Raw genomic sequence first — 26,079 nt, forward strand, 5'->3', positions numbered from 1 at the left:
CCCCAATCTTCAAAGTGTATTATATTTTAATAAATAGCTTTGTACCGTGTTCTAAAAGGATGTAAAGAATAGTTTGTTGCAGCAAAAGTTTCAAGAAGTGCCTGACATTTTACAGGATTAATGGCACATATCCAATTTTTATAGCAAAGAAAGACTTGTATTTATATAGCGCCTTTCACGACCACCAGACGTCCTAAAGCGCTTTACAGCCAATTAAGTACTTTTTGAAGTGTAGTCACCATCGTAATGTAGCAGATGCGGTAGCCAATTTGTGCACAGCTTTCTCCCATAAACAGCAATGTGATAATGACCAGATAATCTGTTTTAGTTACGTTGACTGAAGGATAAATATTGGCCAGGGTACCGGGGATAACTCCCTTGTTCTTCTTCGAAATAGTGCCATGGGATTTTTTACATCCATCTGAGAGAGCAGATGGGACCTCGGTTTAACGACAGTGCAGTACTCTCTCAGTAATGGAACATAGTGCCAACTTGATTAATACAGAATCCGGGATCATAAATGAAAAATTAGTAGTAAAAAGATCCTAATAATGGGATAAGTTTAAAAAAGAATATAATTTCAATGGCTGATAAGTTAATGTAATGAGATCATCACCAATTCAAATGCAAAGATCATCATCATGGTAATGAAATATATATACTGTAGCGAGCTCATGAAGTGTCATAGGATAGACACAGACATATATGCACAAGGGAAAGTGTGTGAACTTCATTCAATGTATGGAATGGCAAACTGTGGAGAACGATACATACATACATATAAATTAAATTCAGAACAGCATTATAGCCTTTGCTTCATAGGACACAGCTTCACAAAAGAAAATGGTGTGCCACATTGACTGTCTGCAGCTGTATATTTGTGAGTTCAGTTGACACTGCTAATAAGTATGTTACCTGAAGTCAGAAAGAGATCTAGACCTATCATCAGAGCAAAGACACTACATTTTGTACATTTTGGTTTGGTGGGAAATGATTTATCACTCTCATATATCTAACTTGCCCACAAAAGTAGCCTTATCAAAACAAATGAAACTTGCCAACAACAGAAATGAAATCAAAATTCCATCAATTCCAGGTGGACTAAGTGTAGAACTCCTAGCAGGCTCCAAGTACTGATTTTTATGTGGCAAAAAGCATGGTTACAGATACCACCTGCAAAACAGTCTCATCTTTCTTTTTAGTTAGCAGTTTTAACAACAACAAAATTAATGACTTTCTATTCTGGCTATATCAAAACTGAACCAAAAGCAAAGCAAAGATGTTCCTTTTTAAAATCTGTATAAGCTCAGTTTGCTGCCAATAAACTATTCTTCACATCCTTTTAGACTATGGTACAAAGCTATTTATTAGAATAAAATACACTATAGTTATTGTGCACTTGAAGATTGGGGTCTAGATTTTTCTAGTAGGACAGCTTGCTGGTATACCACTATATAGCGTGGAATATTAGAATATAGGTTCATGTCACAATTCCTCATGCATTGAGTTTTTCCTGTACACACAAACTGCAAGTGCACACAAAACACTGTCACAGAAACAGATTTCAAAAACATTTCCTCACATGAAGGGAAGGTAGGCTTATTTTATTTTGTTGTGAATGGTGATAATATCCTGCAATGTAAATGCAGCAATTAGGGGTTAGCTTCCAAATTATTGCAGCTCTGACAATAAACATTGAATTAGCTAAGTGTCTATAATCCAATGTTTGATTTTTTTTAAAGCATAAAGACTTGGGATAAATGCCAGAAGTTAAATTGTTGCGATCATGGGGAAATTATTAGAATGGGTTCACAGTAATTGTGTTCTTCTACTAGAGCATTTTGGCAGACAAACCAAAGAAATCTTAATGCTTCAGCACTGCAGAAGGTAAATATGAGTAAATTAAATATCAATTTTAATGATGACATTTAGTGTTATGAAACAAAGAGTTTTATTTTAATGAACCACAATGATGGTCATATAATGTGGTGGAGTGACTTAATTATTTTTTCATCTCATGCAAACATAATGACATTTTAATCAAACAATTTGAGCTTCTCTGTTGAAAGTAACAGCAGTGTACTAATCAACAAAACACTGAACTGAATAGGTTAAAGATGTGATTCAAACCTAAAAGCAAAGAGGGTGGGGTTACTGAATGTCATATTAGATATGTGTGCATCTAACTTAGGGGTATTCATAATACAGCCACAGCCCCACTGCAGGACTCGAGCACATAAGCTAGGCTGATACTTCCATGCAGTACTGTGTGAGTGCTTCATTGTCAGAGGTGAGCATTTGAACCAAGGCCCCATCTGGCTGTTCATGTGGATGGTAAATATACCATGGCATTATTCAGTGAAAAGCAGTGGAGTACACCTAGTCTACTGGCCAACATTTATTCCTCAACCAAAACAGAACAACAGGTCATTTATGTCATTGCAGTTTGTGGGACCTTGCTGTGCATAAATTGGCTGCCGCAATTGCCAACAGAACTGTGACCACACTTCAAAAGTAATTAGTTGTGAGTAATTGTAGGACATGAAAGGTGCTGTAACAATGCAAGTTCTTACTTTCTTTGTGAGCTTTTGTGGCAGCCTGGCTTTTCTCAACCCACCCAACTATGTTCACCTACACAAATGAGAGATTTTTCTCCTGCTGCTAGTGATGTTTGACAAGCTGCAAAGAAATTCCAACTCTTGTTTCTGGATTCAGCACAAGTCCAAAGCCATGCACACATGGTAGACAATAGCATGTCCACAAAGCCAGTGAGATGAGAACAGACTTGTATGACTAAAACAACACCCTTCAGCAAACACCATGTTGCAATTTCCACATTTGCATTATCGGAATATACAAGTTCAATTTAGTCATATACTAATATAAAAGTTCCAAAAATATCTGACCTGTTTGAATTTCAAATCCAAAATTTCAAAACTCATCGCTAACCTTTAAATGTATTATACAGTATATTGCAGAATACATCTGTAAGATTTTTTTTTTCCTGATTTGTTACTTCTTCCAACCCCACATTTTAGCACATTGATTTCTTTAATGAGCTTCATTCATGGTTTGATGTAAATAAACAGATTAGCCCAAGTTAAAATGCCTAAATCAAAATACAACAATTATAAATAGGCAACTGTAAAATAAGAAGAAACTCAAACAGTGCAAGCAGACACAGAGCCAGGCATAGACTGAATAAAGAGACAGACTTGAGAGGAAGGGGAAGAGCACCTGACCAACTAAACAAGAACAATGTCCATGAGAAATTTCTGGTATGGGAGTAAACAGCAAACAGCTCCATATTCAGTTCTGTCTTACACATGAGTCTCATTCCTAAAATCAACCAAGTTATTTTCCTCTATTCAAAGTACATCTGAAGGAAAAAAACAAAGATATATTCACTATGCAGCACTGCTGGAGACTGCCAAAGTCTCCAAACTTTGCTTCTTAAGCTATGAATGAAAAATATAAGAAATCAGAAACAACAAAAATATCCTCATCTCAGTGTAGCCTAAAAAATAAATACTCTTCAATGTCATGTTTTATCTGAATTTGTACTTTTTTGGCAAGGTCTTAATTTTATGATGGATCAATACCTCAACATCAGATTGAACTGGAGGAGAGAAGCAAACCTAGCTGAAGCTCTCTGAGGTCATTGTAAATACATATAGAATCATAGAAATTTATGGCACTGAAGGAGGCCATTCGACCCATTGTGTTGGTGCCGGCCAAAAAAGAGCGATCCAGCCTAATCCCACTTTCCAGCTCTTGGTCCGTAGCCTTGTAGGTTACGGCACTTCAAGTGCATATCCAAGTACTTTTTAAATGTGATGAGGGTTTCTGCCTCTACCGCTTTTTAGGCAGTGTGTTCCAGACCCCCACTACCCTCTGGTGAAAAGGTTCTCAATTCCTCTCTAATCCTTCTACCAATTACTTTAAATCTATGTCCCTTGGTTATTGATCTTGCTGCTAAAAAAAAATAGGTCCTTCCTATCCACTCTAACTAGGCTCCTCATAATTTTATACACCTCAATTAAGTCTCCCCTCAGCCTCCTCTGTTCCAAAGAAAACAACCCCAGCCTATCCAATCTTTCCTCATATCTAAAATTCTCCAGTCCTGGCAACATCCTTGCAATTCTCCGTTGTACCCTCTCTAGTGCAATCACATCTTTCCTGTAATGTGGTGACAAGAACTATATGCAGCACTCTAGCTGAGGCCTAACTAGTGTTTTATACAGTTCAAGAATAACCTCCCTGCTCTTATATTCTATGTCTCGGCTAATAAAGGAAAGTATCCCATATACCTTCTTAACCACCTTATCTACCTGTCCTGCTACCTTCAAGGATCTTTGGCCATGCACTGCAAGGTCCCCCTGTTCCTCTACACTTCTCAGTAACCTACCATTTATTGTGCGTACCCTTGCCTTGTTAGCTCTCCCCAAATGCATTACCTCACACTTTTCCAGATTAATTCCATACGCCACTTTTCTGTCACCTGTCCAGTCCATTGATATCTTCCTGCAGTCTACAGCTTTCTTCCTCGCTATCAATTTTTGGATCATCTGCAAACTTCGTAATCATGCCCCCTGCATTGAAGTCTAAATCATTATGTATACCACAAAAAGCAAGGGACCTAGTACTGAGCCCTGCGGAACCCCATTGGATACAGCCTTTCAGTCACAAAAACACCCTTCGATCATTACCCTTTATTTCCTGCCAGTGAGCCAATTTTGAATCCAACTTGCCACTTTCCCTTGGATCCCATGGGCTTTTACTTTTGACCAATCTGCCATGTGTGACTATGTCAAAAGCCTTGCTAAAATTTATGTAGACTACATTAAATGCGCTACCCTCATCGACCCTCCTGGTTACCTCCTCAAAAAATTCAATCAAGTTAGTCTGACATAACCTTCCCTTAACAAATCCATGCTGTCATCACAAAGATACATACAACTGTGGAAACCATTTGATTCATTTAGCTCATCCTTCCACAGAAATATATCCTCCACACAATCCTCCATTGCAGCATTCAGCTGCCTCTTGATTGACTGCATCTATTATCCTAGTTGGAAGACTATTCCAAGTATTGATCATTCTTTATATGAAGTAAGACTTCCTGACACCAGTCCTAAACTTGGCATTTACCGTTTGTACCTTAGTGCTACACAGCCAGTTTATCAAATAATGCCTTGGATAAACCATTTCTATTCCATTAAAAAACCTCCATAACATCCTGCCTCATTCTCCTCCTACCTAGGCTGTGTAATAACCAAGCTCTCTAACACTAGAGATCAGCCTTGTGGCCCTTCTCTATACCGCTTCCAAGGTTTGAATGTTTTCCTTGTCCCCGTGACCAGAACTGCACTAAGCAGCTTCAATATGGTGGCCTAAAACTTATGCTCTCCAGATTTAGTGATTAAGCTCAGCCTTGTGTTTCATTAAAAAAAAGATAAATGATGTAATAGTAAGACAATAGGGTCACTATTTTGGAAGGAAATAGGGTGAAGGGTATTCATTAAAATTATCTTGTGAAGGTGTCAAATGTAGCAAACTCATACAGTACAGTTACCTTGTGTACATACCATTGATACTTGATCTGTGTCACTTGCACAGTAAAGCTTTCCTTTCGTCAGTTCACCAAATATGTGGCTTAGTAATACTTTCCAGGATTTATCTGAATTACACATGATCTCGAGTTTCCCAGTGATCTGACTATTGGTTTATTGGGACATAGTTTTGGTTGAGTAACTGTTTGCAGAGTCTGCTTTTATTAAAAAATTCTAGATGATGAAAGCAGAATGAAGCTGAAGACCACTTCTTACCTTTTCACAGTGCAATAGATCTGGGGAAGCACATGGACCATGAAGGAAGATATTTTTGTTGAGGAATTCAGTGTGTACTAAAGTTGTACAAATTGACAAGAAATGTTGACTGAGACTTATCTTTAAACAAATATGGAGCCTAAGTTAAGAACTCAAGACAAGGTAAAGTGGGATTTATGTTTTGAAACGCAACCTCACCCCTAATGTTAAAGTTTGGAGTTTGATCTTTGGAGATTGATCTTTGGAGAAGCTGTGCATTGTGAAATGAACATCCTGTCTTTAAAGTAGTTGTTAAACCTTTTCCAATATCCAATTGCTACATCTGATATTGAGTACATCTTACACCCACAGGAAAGTGAAAATTACCCCCACAAGTGTGTCCTTGGATACAAATATTTGAAGAATTGCTTAGATAACAGGAATAATTACTTACAGCTCTGCGGATATCCCGTGTGGAAAGGTCAACTAGCTTCTTGTTCATGGCCCACTCTTCATCAGCCTCCATTATAGCTTTCTTTCATAAATTATATAAGTAGTATTTTGAATACATTAAAATAGAAGTACATTATTGTGATAAAGGAAAATAACTACATTTAGGAAAGGCATTACATCAAAAAGCCAACAATAGGGTAACAAACATAAAACTACAGTATTAGAGTACATTTAATTTGCTAGCATGGAGTCAACCATTACCCTATTATGAAAATTTTAATGCTTACATATGTTCTGCACATTGGTACTTGAGATCATTATTTCAGACCTCCTAGAAAATTGATGGTGTTCTTCTGGGAATCTGCAAGATTACTCAGAAATGGTATCCCACACAATCTAGTGTTTAGATTTTATAAAACCTTTTTAGCTCAAAGTATCTCTCACTTTTAGGCCTCCCTCAAAGTTTAATTTGCTGCCTGCACCTCCATGAACGCCCAACATTTCAGGTGGGGTAGAATCTAGATAAGTGCTTAATTGTCAGTGAGCAACTCCTTTAAAATAATGGGCATCATGACTTCATTGAAGAGGATTCATTCCTGGAAGCCGATTCAAAACAATTTCCTAACTCAGTACAGTACTAGCTATTTTATATCATCTGTCTTCCTGTAAGTCTCAGGTTGCAACTTTTTAAATTTCTATTGAAAGTTTGCTTATAAAATTGCTCAACATTTTCTTGTTCCTTGCCAAACATATTTCTATTTAAAATAGAAGTTATAATTAATATAGCATTTGGTCAAAGTCCAGAATAGCTATGAAGAAGTTTGAAGTCATAAATTATTGTTCACAGTGGGGGCTGGGTTAAGCTTCAGGTATAGATTCTTAATTGAAACATAGGCCGAGAAATTGGATCAGGCCCAAAAACGTGTGGTGTCAAGAGCCAGTGCTATTTGCCTGCGCCCATTGAAAGTGTTGTTTGAAAGTGGTCCAGGCAGCACACAAAATTCATGCTGCCTGCTCATTATAATGATTGCAGTGCTGATCGCAGTGCTAAACGCAGTGCTGCTTAGCTTAGCACTGAACAGGTGGCCCTATATCGGGTGCAATCTAATGGCCAATAATGTTTGGCCTGGGCTCTCTGCACTACTTAATGGGGAAGTGCTTTGATGCAGCAGCACCTCATTGTCATTGCAGACTGAAACCATGGCACAGCAACAAGAACCCAGAGAGAGCCAGAAGGTTTTCAGATGCTGCACTCGAGGCCTTGGTCGTGGCAGTTGAAAGAAGGCGGGGTGTCCTGTTCCCAGGAAGCTATCAAAGGCTACCACTAGAAGGCTCTGGCAGGAAATAGCTACCTATGTCATGGCCAAGAGTGGCATGGCAAGGACCTGGATATAGGCCTAGAAATTAGGTTTGCCTCCACCAGGGCTTTTGCGCCCAAAATTTTGCGCCCGCGATAATTGCCGCTGCGCCCGCCAAAAATTCAGCTGCCCCGCGCCCAGACGGCTGCGGGCACTAATGGAGGGTTTCAGCGCCTCGCTATGGGCGCTGAATGCAGGTTTGCGGCGCTAATCCCCCGCTGCGGCACCCGATGCGGTGCGGCAGGCTGGGGTACTGCAGGCCTCCTCCTTCTGTTAAGGAGGAGCTGCCTGCAGCCGACCGTTGACCGGTCGATTCGCCCGACAAATGAGCCCGGCACCTCGGAGAAGTGCCGGGCTCGCGGGCCACACACATCAGTGCCGCGGGGGGGTGGTGGAGGAGTCCGGGGAGGGAGGTGCGGGCAGGCGGCCGCCGGGAAAGCGGCCGGCCACCGCTCCACCTTAATGCGCCGGCGCTACGTGCTGCAACATCCCGTTGAACAATCGTTGGTTGCGGCTGCCACGGGCGAGGCGGCCGCAACTGAATTTGGGCGTCCGGCCGCGTTACCACGGCAACCGGGACGCTGCGCACACTGATGACGTCATCGGTGCCGGCGCAGCGCTACCGGCTAACGCCGATGGTAGGGCCCAACGCAATTTCGATCGCGGCTATAATTCCGGCGCAAGGCCCTCTAACGCCTCTAATTGGGCGCTAACCCCACCGAATTTCTAGGCCATAGTGCCTAAAGAAGTTTACTGACCTCACACGGCAGGTCAAGGTGAGTAAAGGCTTCAGTAAATGCCATATCCCACCATCTGCACCACAAGCCTCACACACTGCTCAATGCACCACTCACTGTTCCCCCTAGGCTGCGCATTTCTCTCTCGGCTGCCGCGCAGCAGGTGTTGCAGGCCGTGCAGTCCCACTGGTTGCTGTCGTAGTAGTAAAAGTTGTTGTAATATTTGCCCACAGACGAAAAGGTCGCGCTCAAAGGAGTTCAAGGCCCGCTCAGCACACAAAAAATCTAGAGAGACATTGCACTACACCCCCATCACTCACCAACCAACAGTCTCTACCTATCACCACTCATACCTCACAACCTTACCACTGCTGCAACACTCACACCTCATACCTTCCACACACTAACAGCTTTTCAATTATGGCTGGCACATCACCCAAAAATATTGCACTACACTCACTGACACTTTCTCTTGCAGGCCAAGCAGGCTCACAACCGCCGGGAATAACGGCAGACGGGAGGCGGCAAAGCTGTTGTACACACCTTGAGCTAACTGGAGGAGTTGGTGTTCGACATCATTGGAGGGGCAGTCACCGAAGCTGTGGTAACAGGAGAAGTTGAAGCCCTTGCTGATAACGGTATGGTCATTCCCAATCCTTCTTTTCACATCCCACTTCCCCCTCATCCCACAATCTCTTCTCACTTACAAGCTCCTGATGCTGTATGCATGGATATCTTGCATTTCCCCCCCGCCGCCCTCCCCTCACCACAACCCGACTCTTGTGCCTTTCTACTTTCAGATACCCAAGAACTGCCAGCAGGCCAGCCTGTCCCCCATGCTATGGAGGAGAGTGGAGAAGAAGACGACGACACACAGTCACTGTATCTGATACTCGCAGACACCAGCTCAGAAACTGGCACTGCACAGCATGGAGAGGGTAATGTAGAGGCAGGATCTGCACATGGTGAGGCACTGGGCACGAGCGAGCTGCAGCAAGGCCAGGGGGAAACGGTAGCTCAGGGGCCAGCTACTCGGAGGGAGAGTTCACGCATGAGTTCTGCTGCACACGACTCAGATGCTGACCTCGATGGGGTGGACTTCAGCAGAAGGGAGATGGCCATGCACACTGAAATGCTAGATGCAATGGCAAACCTGCCAGACAGCCTCTTGGCAATGTCAAGGAACATGGAGGAGTCCGGCTCCAACATTGCCCGGGGCTTTGCGCAGAGCTTGGAGCCCATGATTTCCAGGCTGTAAATGATGGACAACTCCAGGAGAGACCTTGTGGACCCAGCCATGATACTGCGTGTGATGGGTGATGTCGCAGCTTCCATTGCAACACAGGCGAAAGTGACCCAACGTCTCATTGTTGCAGTGGAAGCACAGGCTGCTCTCCTGCAGGCTCAACTTGCTGCCACCCCAGCTCAGACTGCTGCCATCATGGCTGAGTTTACCAGTGTCGAAAGGGGCTTGCAGGGTGTTGCAGCAGGCCAGCAATCTGTCCTCCGACAGATTGTTAGGAATGCAGAGGCGCCGCCTCAGGGGAGTGACTGTGGGTCTGTGGAGCAGGAACCTGCTGTCCTCACTTAGGATGACAGCATTCCTAAACCCACCACTGTCACTTCACCAGTGCCCTTGCTGCTGCCCGTCAGCCAGCCAGCCCAGAATGCTGCCGACCATGCCGAGGTAGTGCAGTCTACAGCCGGGCCTTAGCTGTAGGTCCACAGCTGGTCGAGGTTGTCCTGCAAGGCCATTTGTAGTCTTCCCCCACGGAAACTCAGCAGCCTTCCACCAACCATGCTGCAGCCACTGGGGGAGCACTACGTAGGAGCACTAGAGAAGGAAAAGGCACACGAACGACAGGCAATAAGGGATTGCACATGGGTGATTAGTTCACATTGTAATGTTAATTAAATACGGATAAATTAATTAATTTTATTTGGAATGTTTGTTTTGTGGTGGCTCTCATTTCAGCTTTGTGCCCAGGAGGACGCTGTGATGTTCCCTGACAGAGGGCTGGTATGATGGGGATGTGGTGAGCAACAGGGATCTGTGGCTTCATTCACTCGAATTGGAGTCTGATGAGGTGTTCATGGCTAGCTCCTCCGGAACAGGGATTTGTTGCATGCCTCCTCCTCTTCGTGAGGTGGTCGTGCAAACCCTGGTGGCAAGGGCATTGCCTCATGATGGCCAAGTTGTGAAGCATGCAGCAGACCACCACAAAATGGGACACCCACTCCGACGAGTACTGGAGGGCTGCTCCTGAGCGGTCAAGGCATCGGAACCGTTGCTTCAGCGGCCCAGTGGTCTGCTCGATGATGTTCCTTGTGGCAGCATGGCCGTCATTATATGATTGCTGGGCACGAGTGGTGGGGTTGTGGAGGGGAGTCATCAGCCAGGTGCACAGCGGATAGCCCTCATCTCCGAGCAGCCACCCTCAGGTCGGATGTGCTGGGTGGAAGATTGCTGGCATGCCAGACTGATGCAAGATGAAGGCATCATGACTGCTGTCAGGATAGCGGGCATTGACCATCAGGATGCATTGGTGTGGTCGCACAATAACTGCGTGGTAGCCTTTATGGTTACGGAACATCTCAGGATAGGTATATGGTGCCCACAAAGCCACGTAAGTGCAGTCGATGGCGGACCGCACCATGGGGAAGCCCGCTATCCTGGCAAAGTCATATGCGCGCTCCTCCTGCTTCTCTCTGTTCAGAGAGAAGACAATGTAGTCCCTTCTCCTAGTGTAAAGAGCCTCAGTCTCCTGCTGCAGACTGGAATGATTTGCTGGTGAAGAAATTGAGGGCCACAGTGACTTTGAGGGTTACTGGGAGAGGCGTGGTTGCCCTGGTTCCAGGAGGTGGCAAAGTTCTGTGACCACCTCCTTGGTGAAGTGGAGCCTCCGAATACACTGCTCTTCGTTTACATAGATGTAGGAGAAGTGATGTCAGAAGACCCTAGGTGGGTAAGGCCTCCTGTTGAGAGCCCTCCTCCTCCCTCTGCACGCTTCTTCTCCTCTTCTTCGCTGCCTCAGCTCCCTCCCCCGAAGATACTTGAGCACGAGGGGGACTGCAAGTAGAAGCCCCATAACTGTGAGCAAGTATTGAGAGCAGAAGCCTTTAAATAAGAATGAAGGCGTTCTCCACTCGCACCAACACTCCCCATCACCTCATGGACTTGAAACAAGTTTAGAAAGCTGCAAGAGTTGCAGAAAGTTACACAGCGCCAGTCAAACTGAAAAACCATGTCAGCTGCAAGTTGTTGATGATGATCCCTTTAAATAGCGCTGTTGGAGGCGCTTTCCTGCTCATGAACGCTTGGGCACCTAGTCGTGATTAACATACGCCGGTAAGTGGAGCTGCGAACACAAAAATGACAGATTGGGTGTCAATTGAGTGTTGCACACTCACTGACGTCACAATCTGCCTAATCTAAATATCAGCAGCGAGCACGGGCACCGCCAGCGCTGCCGAAAATGGCGGCTGCCGCGGGACCCACCAAAAGTAGACGGCCACCATTTTTTCCAGCAAAACGGGCCTCAACGGCCAGTGCTAAAACCTCCAATTTCTAGGCCATGGTTTTTTATGTTGTTTGAGGGGGGGGGGGGGGGGGGGTGGAGACAGGTAGTGGTCTTAACCCAGACATTGATCTGTCTTTTTTCTTTATCGATGTTGATGGACCTGCTGTGTGTTTCCAGCATTTCCCATTTTAGTTCAGATTTCCTTCATTACCAATTTATTTTCCTTTAAAGTTCCCCATTTTCTTGTATGTACCATTCCCGTGCCTTTTTGCTGCCTTACATAGCATGCATTTTTGTGGCATCATTGAGATCTTCAAAATAGTTCATATTTTCAACTTTTTAAAAAGTCTATCAACTGTCCATTAACTGCTCTGCGCCAGAATTCAGCATTCCTGACTTTTGAATTCTAGCTGTTGTTTTATTCTCTCCTCTCTTTATTCAGTATTATTACTGGGGTCGCTTAACTTCCAGCTCTGACAAAGGAGCTACAGTACAAACAAAATTTAAACTTGTCTTTTAACTTTATAGATGCTGTACCTCCAGCTTTTTCTGATTTTATTTCAGATTTTTAGCATTTGCAATTTTTTTCTTTTAATTGCCTTGCAAACTTTATTCTATATGGTGATATTTGGATGAGTTTCACTCTTTCATCTTCTATTGTCATCCTCTTTTTTCACTAATTTGGCCTGATTCTTGCAGACGAGAGAATGGGTGCACAGCCCGTTATCAATGTGTCATGTTGCTTCCCTGAGGAAGTACTGGAGACTATATATGTAGGATTAGCCCCTTCAATTCCCCCCGGCCACCCCATCCACCACCCCCCCACACCCCATTGGGAGATGCTGTAGCCTTCCTTTGGCAGAGCTCGGATCAGGAAAAGAGAGGAACGAGTCTCAAACTTGTACCTGTCCTCACACCATGGTAACAAATTGCACTAAATTTTCTAAAATGACATTTTTAAATTTGAAAGACTAGAATAATTACCGAAAAGATTAAACTCAAAATATTCTTGCAAATTACTATGCTAATATAAAATACCAAAACATTCTATTAAATTATCTGTAAAGATCAGTCTTCTGCTCTTGTTTTAAGGATCAATTTCAGTCCTGAAATAGAAACCTATTTCGGAGGTTCTTAATTATCTATCTCAAAATAACAATTAATTGACTGTTTCTATCATTTCTGTCAGCATTCAGGGCTTACCTTAAAGTAGATAGGAGCCATGTCTCCCAGTTCCTTTGGTAGAGGAATACATTCATACACCATATGAAAGCGTTTCTTCAAACGCATATTGGTCTCAAAAAAGACACAGTCAAGACCTTTGTCTTCTAACATTTTTACCAAGGCTTTCCGGAATAACTGTTAAAAAGACAGGTAGTTCAGTCCTGTGCCCCAACAAGGAAACAAAATTATTTTTAAACCATTTAACAACAAAGTCCTATGTTTGAACCCTGGTTTATGCTATTAGGAAATGTTAGCCAGCATTCCCTTTGGTTAGGAAGAGAATAATTAACCAGGTTTCCCCACTCGAAGCCAGCGCCAGAAGGCCTGAACTATTTTTGGATTTGAGCATCATTAATGGTGTTGGTGATCTGTAGGTACCAAGTGGGTGCTTCGTTGCTTTTTATAGCTCTCCCAGGCTGCTGGATATCTGCTTTTTCTTGCATTTGTGTAAGGACCTTGAATTTCATATTTTAGCAGCCTCCCGCTAGAAACAGGCAGGCAGGTGCTGTTCACCCATTTACAGGCTCGGTGTCAATGGGATGGCCGAAGTACCTCCCTCCCACCTCCTTCAGAAATGCTTTACCTCAACTTTACAGCATAGATTTTCAAATGGGTTCCACAGCTCATAAGGAATCCTTGAACAGATCCCAAGATGTGATAATATTTCTGTCCAATGGCGAGTCAGACTGCCATACGTGGTAGCCATGATGAGGAGGCAGACATGGACAATGACATTTGTTTTTAAGTCAGGAGATCCAAGATATGTACTGTACCATTACGCAATGTTTTATTCCTCTTTTTATCCCCCCATCAATTTTCTGTCCTTTCTTCTTCTGCGGAAGGCATTAGTCTAGATTTTCTGATTTCTATTACTTTAATGCTGACATTAAAGTATCAATTGCAGAATCTAGGCTACAAGTATTTGTTTCAGCATAGTTCCACAGATGCTGGTCATCTTTCAACCCCTTGCCTTTCTTCACATATGAGCCTCAACAAAGGCTGTTCATGAGTTGAGACTGAGTGTTAGCAGGGTATCCGACCTCTGGGAACATCACAGCTGATCCCAATCTATTCACAAGCAATGCCAGCAGGAATTATTGCATAGCGAACAGAAGCTGAAAGCCTGGCTAATTTTCCCATTCCTAATCCAGCTGCATTCAGCTAACTAAACACAATCAAGACCTGGAACCTTCTTGGCCCATGTGACTCAGCTGCTCACTACCTTAATCAGCGGAGCCAGTGGGGAGAATGCAGTGCACTAACACGAGATGAGTTTGATTTACATTTTTGAATTAGCTAACCTGGAACATTCCTTTTAAAACTGTCTAGGGAAAACTAAACATTAAGTCCTGCCCCTTCATCAGTTTGGTTGCAGGTTTTGATAGCCATCATTTAAAACCTTCTCATTAAGCTTTCAAACTCAGTCACATATACATGTTCAAAAGGCTGAATTAAGTGTTTACTAGAATATTCATATTTGCCTTTCATCTGGAGCTCATTCAAGCATATTCTCATTGCTCTATATCAATCCAAAGCACTTCTTAGTTTTCATTCACCTTGTGTGAATAAGTTTTACAAAGGAAATCTTGCTGGTAATTTATGCTTAGAAAGTCCCATGCAATGCCTGAGAATTTTGATCTTAGTTTCATTTAAAACAAAGAGCAATGTTCTAATAAAATATCATAATTATAAAAGTACTTTGAGGCAGATGAAAATAATTTGCAGTGTTAATCTGACCTGTACTTCCTCCCAGATATCTTCATCCAGTATGGTACCTGCAGTGTGATGCTGGAGAGGTACTATTAGGCAGTGACCTTCAGTCATTGACTGGTAATTGGGCAGGCACAAATATACCTAGGGATGAGAGGAAATGTCTGAAGTCACATAAATAAACCTAAATGAACACAATGTTTTCTTTTGCCTGCTGCATATTTCACAACAAGTTCAATTCATTGCAAAAATATAAGTGGGTACATCATCTCATTTCTTGGTCTAAATCAAGGCATATTTCGATTGAAATTCTGAAAGGCATCATTTTATTTTACATTAGAAATCACTAACATATTTTGGAATATTGCTTATAAGAAAGAAAGACTTGCATTTTATATAACGCCTTTCCCGACCACTGGACGTCCCAAAGCGCTTTAAAGCCAATGAAGTGCTTTTTTGAAGTGTAGTCACTGCTGTAATGTAGGAAACGCGGCAACCAATTTGCGCACAGCAAGCTCCCACAAACAACAATGTGATAATGGACAGATAATCTGTTTTTATTATGTTGATTGAGGGATAAATATTGGCCAGGACACCTGGGAGAACTCCCCTGCTCTTCTTCAAAATACAGCCATGAGATCTTTTACTTCCACCTGGGAGAACAGACGGGGCCTCGGTTTAACGTCTCATCTGAAAGGCAGCACCTCCGACAGAGCAGCACTCCCTCAGCACTGCACTGGAGTATCAGCCTAGACTTATGTGCTCAAATCTCTGGAGTGGGACTTGGACCCACTACCTTCTGACTCAGAGGCGAATATGCTACCAACTGAGCCACAGCTGACACCATTATTGGCCATACATTATTTACCAGTAGTGAAATGCAAATGATTTCTTAGTAAATTAGCAGCAATTATACTGCAGTAGTTTGGACGCATTATGAGCGAAGGTAATGGCCAGATTTTGAGGTCGACGGTGAACGAACGGTGCTCGCGTTCATTACGCTTACACTTGCCCACACACTGCAAGTTGCAGTTATCAAACGGTCAGAACAGCACGGCGCCCTCTACAGGGGATCTGGGACCTGTGCGAACAGGGCATGCAATGGTGTGTCCCCTCAACCAATCAGACAGAAGAATCCTTACTGAGGCACATAGATCTAAACCAAGAAGTGTAACTTAGAATATTTAATTCAATGTAAAATCATGTACAGAAAGAGAAATAAAGAGAGGGAAAGAAAGATGGAATTGAGAGAGATAAAAGAAACAAAGAAAAAGTTTTTAAAAAGTTTTTATTTTAAATTTAATTTTTAAAAAGCTTCAACAATAATTAAAATCTGAAGGATTGAGACTCCACACTTTTAAAAGTAAATATTTAGTGCCAGAGATATTGTTTGGCAGTAATTAAGATTTATCGCACCGTTAAAAATTCACTTACACTTGAATGGACAAGACCTAACTTTTTCTGGCATGTTTAGTGGGCATTTAGTGGGCAAGTACCACAACTTCATGCCCTTCATCTGTTTGATTGTCAAGTCTTTCGTCGAGATACTGTTAGAGCGAAGCTTCTGGAGGAGCAGGGCAACTTGGACAGCAACTTGCTGATTTCCACATTTAACTGCGCATGTGTGGATGCTGGAAGTTGCCGTTCGATTTACTCCTTAATAACGTTGAACGCTGATAGGCTCACCGTTATTCTTACCGCAAAATCCAGGCCATTCTCAGTGTGCTAGCTGTAGCAAAATCGCACATCCACTCTTTATAAATGTGTTTACAATTTTGATTCACCAAGTGCACAGAGGAAATCTTCCTCTATGTTGGCACAAAATAAGCAAAACAGACTAAAATTACCCATCAAGTTCCAGTATACAATATTCAGAAAAAAACACTTACTCTGGAAGTGAAAGCTATAAGTAGCAGGAACCCACTGTCCAGCTTTCATCTATGTTTATCCATTGAGCCTAGGTAAGTGGACATAGGCTCCGGATTTTAAAAAGGATAATTTCTGAGCACAGAACTTTTATAAAGTCATTGGAAACTGTACCAAACAACCTGCAGCAGCTGATGGCTAGTTTGTAAGAGTCCATTATCTGCATCTGTGTACTGTATATTGTGTTGATGGACAGAACCGCAGACCATTTATCGAGTGTGGCAGAGCGCTACAGGTAAAGGCCCTAACACCAGTTGCAGCATCTCTCATGAATCTTCAGATTGCTGCTTTAGATGACTTGGATTCCAGTAAGGGATGAGTCATAGAAACATAGAAGATAGGAGCAGGAGGAGTAGGCCATTCGGCCCCTCGAGCATGTTCCACCATTTAATGAGATCATGGCTGATCATCCAAATTCAGTACCCTGTCCCTGATTCTCCCCATATCCCTTGATCCCTTTAGCCTTAAGAAATACTAAATATATTCAAGAAGGAGTTAGATATAAGTTGGCCTCAACTGCCTTCTGTGGTAGAGAATTCCACAGGTTCACCACTCTCTGGGTGAAGAAATTCCTCCTCATCTCAGTCCTAAATGGCTTACCCCTTATCCTTAGACTGTGACCCCTGGTTCTGGACTCCCATGCCATCGGGAACATCCTTCCTGCATCTAGTCTCTCTAGTCCTGTTAGAATTTTATAAGTTTCAATGAGATCCCCTCTCATTCTTCTAAACTCTAGCGAATATAAGCCTATCGACTCAATCTCTCTTCATACGTCATTCCTGCCATCCCAGGTATCAGTCTGGTGAATCTTTGCTGCACTCCCTCCATGACAAGAACATCCTTCCTCAGATAAGGCGACCAAAACTGCACACAATACTCAAGGTGTGGTCTCACCAAGGCCCTGTACAACTGCAGCAAGACATCCTTGCTCCTGTACTCGAATTCTCTCGCTATGAAGGCCAACATACCATTTGCCTTCTTAACCGCCTGCTGCACCTGCATGCTTACCTTCAGCGACTGGTGCACAAGGACACCCAGGTCTCGTTGCACTTCCCCTTTTCCCAATCTACTGCCGTTCAGATAATAATCTGTCTTCCTGTTTTTGCCACCAAAGTGGATAACCTCGCATTTATCCACATTCTACTGCATCTGCCATACTTCTGCCCAATCACCCAACCTGTCCAAATCATACTGGAGTTTCTCTGCATCCTCCTCACAGCACACACGCCCACCCAACTTTGTGTCGTCTGCAAACTTGGAGATATTACATCTAGTTCCCTCGTCTAGATCATTAATATATATTGTGAATAGCTGGGGTCCTAGCACCGATCTCTGTGGTACCCCACTAGTCACTGCCTGCCACTTGGAAAAAGACCCGTTTATTCCAACTCTTTGCTTCCTGTCTGCCAACCAGTTCTCTATCCAAGTCAGTACCTTACCCCCAATCCCATGTGCTTTGACTTTGCACGCTAATCTCTTATGCGGAACCTTATCGAAAGCCTTCTGAAAGTCAAAAAACACCACATCCACTGGTTCTCCCTTATCTATTCTACCAGTTACATCCTCAAAAAATTCCAGTAGATTAGTCAAGCACGATTTACCTTTTGTAAATCCATGTTGACTTTGTCCGATCCTGTCACTGTTTTCCAAGTGCTCTGCTATTACATCTTTTATAATAGACTCTAGCATTTTCCCCACTACCGATGTCAGGCTTACCGGTCTATAATTCCCCGTTTTCTCTCTACCACCTTTTTTAAATAGTGGGGTTACATTAGCTATCCTCCAATCCATGGGAAGTATTCCAGAGTCTATAGAATTTTGGAAGTCTCTCCACCGGTGTCCACATGCTTGCAGATTGAATTGGTGGAAGCCTTAGTGAGGGCTTCACAGATCTCATTGACGGCATCAGATTTGCCGTGACACTTATTCAATAGGCATGTTAAGGCAGTGCCAAGTAGCATGGATTGGCTGGTGTTGGAGATAATCATTGCCTGGCACTTCTGTGGCAGCTCACCACCACCTGCTCAAGGGCAATTAGGGATGGGCAATAAATGCTGGCCTTGCCAGTGACGCCCACATCCCATAAACAAATATTTTTAAAAAATCATTACACTTGAGAACCACATGACTAACTAAAAATGTGCTATAAAAATGAGCAGTCCACTTTGACTAATAGTGCTGTCACAAACAGGGAAAAGGATTCCAGCTTGTTACCAGTGTGTGTCACACGTCAGTGAGGTCACTTCTGATAGCCTAAAAGAGCTGCTTAGACTGCTATACAAAAGCAAGAAATTCACCCTGATGATATATCTTGGTAAAGGTGTTCTCTCCTCCTCCCAAGCTATCCTTTTTCCATTTGTCTACGCTGTACAGCGTCAGCGACAGATGCAAACACTCCACAACATACAACATTTTTGATCCAACACCTTGCCAAAAAGACCAACGTGATTTGTATGACCGTAACCTCCATTACAAAGTGCCATGTCAGTACACATTCTATTTTAATACAATGAAGTACAAAGTGAACACAAGACAACCTACTCTTTAACACCATGCTTCCCCTAGGTGCTAACATGTGCTTTTCTTTCACTTTTTCTAATGATTCTCCTAGATGTAACCTAAGGGCCAGGATCACAGAAGGTGATTGGCTGCTAATGTTCTACAAAAGGGTCATGGAACTAAGGTGGTTCTTGTATCATGGCAGCTTGCTCCTGGCACAGAGCCACTTCTGGCTACATCTCTGGGGCTTACTCCTCGGCAGTCTGGTAATGCCTCCCACATTCTACTGGCATGATGCTCTGAGGGGGCAGATTGGAGGCACGGCAATGTATTGTTGTCCTGAGAGATAACAGTATCAGGCAGGTGGACTATAGTCATCACCATTTTACTGGGCCCTGGATCTGTGGCCTCATTAAGTCTCTTGTGCCATATGAAGGGAGCTGGCACTGGCAGTGATTGCTAATTCTCTCATCCCAGAACTGCACATCAGTGCTATAAGAAATTCAACGACTTGACCAGGGCAGGCAAGGTAACACATTGGCCACAATCCCATTTTTCCTTGGGCACCAATACACTACTCAGTCATTGGAAATCAGTGGCATGAAGTTTTTTAATTTTTAAAAATTTATTCATTCAAGGGATGTGGACGTCACTGGAGGGTCAGCATTTATTGCCCATCCCTAATTGCCCTCTAGAAGGTGGTGGTGAGCCACCTTCTTGAATATAACGGAGTGGCTTGCTAGGCCATTTCAGAGGGCAGTTAAGAGTCAACCACATTGCTGTGGGTCTGGAGTCACAGATAGGCCAGACTGCCAGACTGGGTAAAGATGGCAGATTTCCTTCTCTAAAGGACATTAATGAACCAGATGGGTTTTTGCAACAATCCAGTAGTTTCATGGTCACCATCACTGATACTAGCTTTTTATTACAGATTTTTATTTAATTAACTGAATTTAAATTCCCCAGCTGCCATGGTGAGATTTGTACTCATGTCTCTGGATCGTTCCAGGCATCTAGATTACTAGTCCAGTAACATAACCACTATGCTACTGTATCCCTAAAGTTATCCCGTATGGCATAAATACCCCTATTGTTAAAAAAAGGAGAATCCTCTGATTCACTGTAAGCAATGCGATAGGAGATCTGCTAATTTCTTTTAAAATCACTGGCCAGGAGACCAGCCTAGGGTTGCCAAATCTGACAGGGTGAAACCCATTGGAGCCATCCAATGACCTCCCTCCACCAACCACCATGCTCTCACCACTGGTTGCCTGACACATCCATCCTCATGCCTGACTCTTCATTATCCAATTAGATGATTCTTGACAGTTAGTCAAACAGGCCTTTTTCCTATTGCCAATATTTTTATAACTGATAAAACAAAGGTGTTCAAAGAAAGAAAAAATATTTTTTAATGCCCCTATGGTTTTTCTCCTGAGTTGCTTGCAGCAGTGTCCTTGAGAAAAATCTTCAATTCATGGAGACTCCAGGACAATTCTGGAGGGTTGGCAACCCTAGACTAACCCAGTAGAGGGGTTGTTTCTCCATAACCTTGTGGTGAAAGCTAGTTTATTGCTGTGACTTCGAGATTTATTTACCTTACCTTTATACCAATAGCAATGATGAGGTGCTTTGGAAGTTCTGGGTTGTCAAAGCAGTACTGGCATTTCTCCATGCGGCCAGCCAATCTCTTGTGCTCATGGATAGCTTTATTTCGTTGCCTTTCATCTTCTTGACCTGACGGGGCTTTTATGGCTGCTTTTGACACAAACATGTCATCCAATGTGTAGTAGTCACTATCCATCTTCTCTAGAAACTAGAGGAAAAGATAAAATGGGCCGTTCAAAATGTCAAAAGTAATTGCTTTAATATAAGTGAACAATAGCTACATTATCAACCTTTGTCCTTGGCCTTTATGCACACACATCAAAACAATGGCAAGCGGCCCAAGAGTAAGTCGCTTTATAAACTAATAGCTAAGACTTTTTTTTAAATTTTACTTTCACAAATTGTATTTTCCTCCATCTCACTCTGATTGTAGCTAGCAATCTAAAGCTACCTCAGGAAAAAAGAGGTCCAGGGTATTTTAACTCTTGGGCCTTATTTAAATTATGTTTAGAATACTGTTTTTCCTTGGTACACGCAAAGTTATAGTATCTCTCCTCATAGAGTGAGGGCTCTATGTTCAATATGTTCTTTTACACTGTCCTCTTTACAAAATAAAAATACAAGCTTTTTTTATATTAGAAATTTTAACCAGATTTTTTTTTTAATGAAACCAACATTTAGTTGAAGTGCTGGCACCATTGCTCTTTAACCAGTACTTGAGTTATTGAGGACGATGTATTCTGAAATCCATGGGCCTGAAAACCTGTAAGCCAGCAACCCTGGCACTCACTCGCTCACTCACTGGAAAGAAGATGCATGTGCCCCTCTCTGCTTCCTTAGTCAGGGGGCTATTATAAAATTGAAATTGTCAATTTTAGTTCTGTAACAATGTCAATTTGTAATAGAGATGGGACACTGAACTGATTAAGTATAAAGGCATCATGGCAGCTCCAAGCATATTGTGAATTCATGTGCGAGAAGCTGTGCTTGCCGTCACAAATGAGCTGCACATTTAGGGTATAGAAGCCTTTGTGGTGCACATGAACATGGGAGTTTACATGTGGGGGACGCTATGCCACATGGATACAATCAATAGTCCCTACAATCCTTTGGGGAAAAAAGTTATCTGTCTGGGAGCACTGCCAAATTGGTTAAATTAAGATACCCTTGCAAAGAAAGCATTGGCAACTTGTCTGAAAATTGGCTGAACTGACAAAAGTGCCCTCTGGCTCCCTGGAATAAGTCTGTGGCATAAACTCGACAGCTGTGGTAACTTTCTCTGCCACATCCTGTGGACCTTAGTTGCAGATTTGGCAGCAGCAATGAACAGAGCTCCTTCAAAGCTTCATGACCAAAGCACAGCTCTTGAAACAGATCTCCTGGGCAAGATCTCAGAAAGCACGCCTGGGTATATACATCCTGTTGGATGGGTGGTGCCAAAATGGTCCGACTCTCCTCTGGTGCTGCCTGATTAATCTGGCTTCCCTTAGCCTCCTGCTGCTTCTCTTCCCCTGCATATACATTATGCAAATGGATTCCCACTGGGTAACCCATTATGCACTCCTCAGATAGTTACTCAGTCTCTGGAAATACAATGCATTCCAAGGATAATGCAAGAATACAACAACAACTTGTACAGGAAACTCTCTTTTAACCGGCACCTAAATATCCAGAGATCTCTCTTAACCGGCAAAATTCAGTGGCCGTGTAACTGGGGTTCCTGGATCTGTGGCCATGTAACCGGGGTTCCTGGATCTGTGGCCGTGTAACCGGGACTCCTGCACAAGTGCCGTGTAACCGGGGCTCTCGTACCTTGGTAAGTATACCTCGCTGTAATCCGGACTTTTGATCAACAGGTACCACGCCGGTCCCGGATAAAAAAAAGTTTCCTGTATTTATATAGCGCCTTTAACGTAGTAAAACATCCCAAGCTGCTTTACAGGAGCGTTATAAAACAAAATTTGTCACCGAGCCACACAAGGAGGTATTAGGGCAAATGACCAAAAGCTGGGTCAGAGGTAGGTTTTAAGGAGCATCTTAAAGGAGGAAAGAGAGGTAGAGAGGCAGAGAGGTTTAGGGAGGGAGTTCCAGAGCTTAGGGCCTTGGCAGCTGAAGGCACAGCCACCAATGGTGGAGCAATTAAAATCAAGGATGCTCAAGAGGCCAGAATTTGAGGAGTGCAGATATCTCAGAGTTGTGGGGCTGGAGGAGATTAGATATAGGAAGGGGAGAGGCCATGGAGGGATTTGAAAACAAGGATGAGAATTTAAAAATCAAGACATTGCTTAACCGAATGCCAATGTGGGTCAGTGAGCACGGGGATGATGGGTGAACGGGACTTGGCGCGAGTTAGGACACGGGAAGCAGAGTTTTGGATGACCTCAAGTAGAATGTGGGCGGCCAGCCAGGAGTGCGTTAGAATAATCAAGTCTAGCGGTAACAAAGGCATGGATGAGGGTTTCAACAGGTAATGAGCTGAGGCAAGGGCCTTCCCGGTAGGCTAGGGGAAGGAAGGGAAATGGCAGAGGCAGCTGCTCGGATGGTCTCAATCTTAGTGACAAAGAAGCCCATGAGCTCCTCGCACTTGTTGGAGGAGATGGGGAGAGGGGTTTAAGAAGACAGTTTGCAGCAGGGAAAAGAAGCCTGGAGTTATCTTTGCATTCCAGGATGATCCTGGAATAGTGAGCAGTTTTGGCAGATGAGAGCAGGACTCGAGAGTGCTTTATATGGTCCAGCCAGATCTGGTGGTGATTGGATAAACCAGTTGTCCGCCATATCTGTTCAAGTCTGCGTCCCTTGGACTTAAGGGAGTGAAGATGAGGGCTGTACCGGGGGAACAACAGTGAAAAACCTTTTCCAATACTTCTTGTGAGTTCCAAGCTACAGCCAAAAATCTCCACATGCAGTCTCAGTTCAGCAGTATCCCTTTAGCCAAGTACTTCTGTGTTATTGAATGGGTCCTGGTAAATTGTGCCTTTTAATCAGTGGTACACATTTTCATGAGTGGATGGGAAGGTTGAAGTCTGTACATTTAGAACAAGAGACGTCATCCTGTCCTAACTTTGTCATTTGCACGTGGCTGCCGCTGGGAAAATGGGAATTTTTCAACATGCTCTGAAACTCAATGGAATTTATACCGGGGTACTTTTGCAGTGAAGCCCTGGCATGCAACGTCGCCATCAAAAATTCCTGCCCCACAAAGGCACAATTTCTGACTTACGCTCTCCCCCACCTAAGAATTTCAGGCGTGAGTTTATTGAGTAACAGGGGAAAATCTGTTTTCTCATCAGCATAATTTGAACTTTTAGATTCATTTTGATTAATATAAAATAACTCATTCAAATCTCATCCCTAATAACAGAACAAATGTACCCTTCTACATAAGACTAGAACTTTTGAGTTAACCATGTAAAGATGGAAAATATTATTCAGAGCAGTCTATTAATTCTCCTCTGCACTTTGTTCTAAGAGCATTAAAATTCATGTAACACAGCCTTGTCCGAAATATGGCTAAATTATTAAAAGATGTGCAGTCAGCCTTTTCCATTTGTAGTAGGTTTTGTCACTCATGTATACAGGTTTGAGTCAAGAAGACAACTAATTCTAGTTAGTTTATGTTAAAATCCTGCACAGCACAGAACATTTCACACTCCTCTTCCTATTGCCCTGAAACAGAGCATCATCATACACTTTACTGACTTGCATAGTTTTAAATGGACAAACTAAAATTTAAACTAAAATGGAAAAAAGATTAGTTTTCTCAGGCACATGCCAAACCGGTGTCCAAAATTCCAATACTGCCCATATGCAGGCTTCGTGGCACAACAAAGCTGCTGACGGTGGCAAGCAGGATTCCCACTCGTAGTCGTAAGCCTTCATTGTCTTTTTGTTAGTTTTGTCACCAGTGTTGGGCACACGTTTTAACATATTAACAATCTGCTGTATCATTATCGAATTTTATTTTTAAGGTCTGATTTAAAATTTTTAATGTTCCTTCTTCAAACAGTAGAGTAGGAATTCCCCTGCCGCAGGAGTGCTCCTCTGAGCCCCACAAAGAAATCTTAGACCCTCCCTTCCACGATCAAGGGTACCCTGGCGGGACGGCCCTAAAAAGTAAGTTAAAAAAAATTCTCCTTGTGGCACCGTTCCCACGGACCTACTTGTGTTGTGGGCAGCCTCCAGGCTGCGTGAATTTGCACCACTTCCCACCCAAATCGGCAGTATTTAAATGAGGCCCATGAGTTTAAAATACCCAGGCCTCTTCTTACTGGAGTGGGTGATTTTTGAACAGACATCAAAGCTCACCCGCCAAAAATTGACCCCAGTTAAAATCGGAGCCAATATTTTGAAATTTAATATAAAAAAATTACTAAATATAAAAATAATTTATTTAATTTAGTTCATTTTAATTTTAAGATCATATATCATTTGAAATGTATCTAACCTAATTCATTACATTATTAAAGTCACAATTCATCCATTTTCATTAGTAAAATATTGAAATTTCCATTAATCCAATTTTATTCAGTAAAACATTTAAATCAGTCATCTTATTTTATTCAAAAAGATTACGATTAATCTAATTGTTAAATAAATTACTCATCTAATTAAAATCATTAAAATATCAGAATCAGCACTTCACAAGATAATCATGGAAGGCCATTCAGCCCATCTTAATGGATCCATCCAGAATAACCATAAAGTCCCCCAGTGCAGTATTCTTCTATGTTTCTATGTTTCTATTCAATTGGTTTTTAAATGATTCCAGGAGTTTGGCTCCACTCCTCGGTTGGGATGCCAATTCAATGTGTTGATCGCATTTTGTGTGAATTTTTTTTCCTGATATCAGTCCCAAATTTTCCTTTGCCTAATTTGAATCTGTAGCCCCTCGTCTTACTCTCACATTTAATTTAAAGCAACCTTCTACAGTTGTCTTTTTCAAATCATTTACTATGCTGTATAACTGTAAAAGATAAATTCTCAGACACCTCTGTTCAAGACTGAGAATGCTGAGTTTCCCCAGTCTTTCCTCCGAAGAGGCCTCCAAGACTGGGGATCAGCTTTGTGGCTCCTCTTTGCACTACCTCCAAGGCTCGAAGGTCTCTGCTATGAATTGGAGACAGTACTCATACTCCATAAAATATTAAAACGATTCTTTATCGTGAGTAAAATATGGAAATCATAGGTAATCTAATACTATTTAGTAAATATTAAAATGATCTATCCAATTTAACTT

The 26,079-nt window shown here is 42.6% G+C and overlaps 1 protein-coding gene across 4 annotated transcripts in view; it reads right to left on the bottom strand.

Moving 5' to 3' along the window:
- cwf19l2 (CWF19 like cell cycle control factor 2) overlaps positions 1-26,079 on the bottom strand; it is a 250,839-nt gene that overhangs the window by 11,464 nt on the left and 213,296 nt on the right. For 3 of the 4 annotated variants that reach the window (XM_085999076.1, XM_085999075.1, XM_085999077.1), the window contains exons 13-16: positions 20,839-21,051; positions 14,838-14,954; positions 13,080-13,235; positions 6,262-6,342 (exon numbers count right to left, since the gene is read on the bottom strand). In XM_085999076.1, the coding sequence (XP_085855202.1) occupies positions 6,262-6,342; positions 13,080-13,235; positions 14,838-14,954; positions 20,839-21,051 (567 nt within the window). Of the gene's footprint in view, positions 1-6,259; positions 6,343-13,079; positions 13,236-14,837; positions 14,955-20,838; positions 21,052-26,079 lie in introns of those variants that run through there. The other variant, XM_085999079.1, reaches the window with a different exon arrangement.

Source organism: Somniosus microcephalus, chromosome 10 (genome assembly GCF_052327205.1).
Source record: "Somniosus microcephalus isolate GS21.2 chromosome 10, FLI_Smic_1.0, whole genome shotgun sequence".
Classification (NCBI taxonomy): Eukaryota; Metazoa; Chordata; class Chondrichthyes; order Squaliformes; family Somniosidae; genus Somniosus; species Somniosus microcephalus.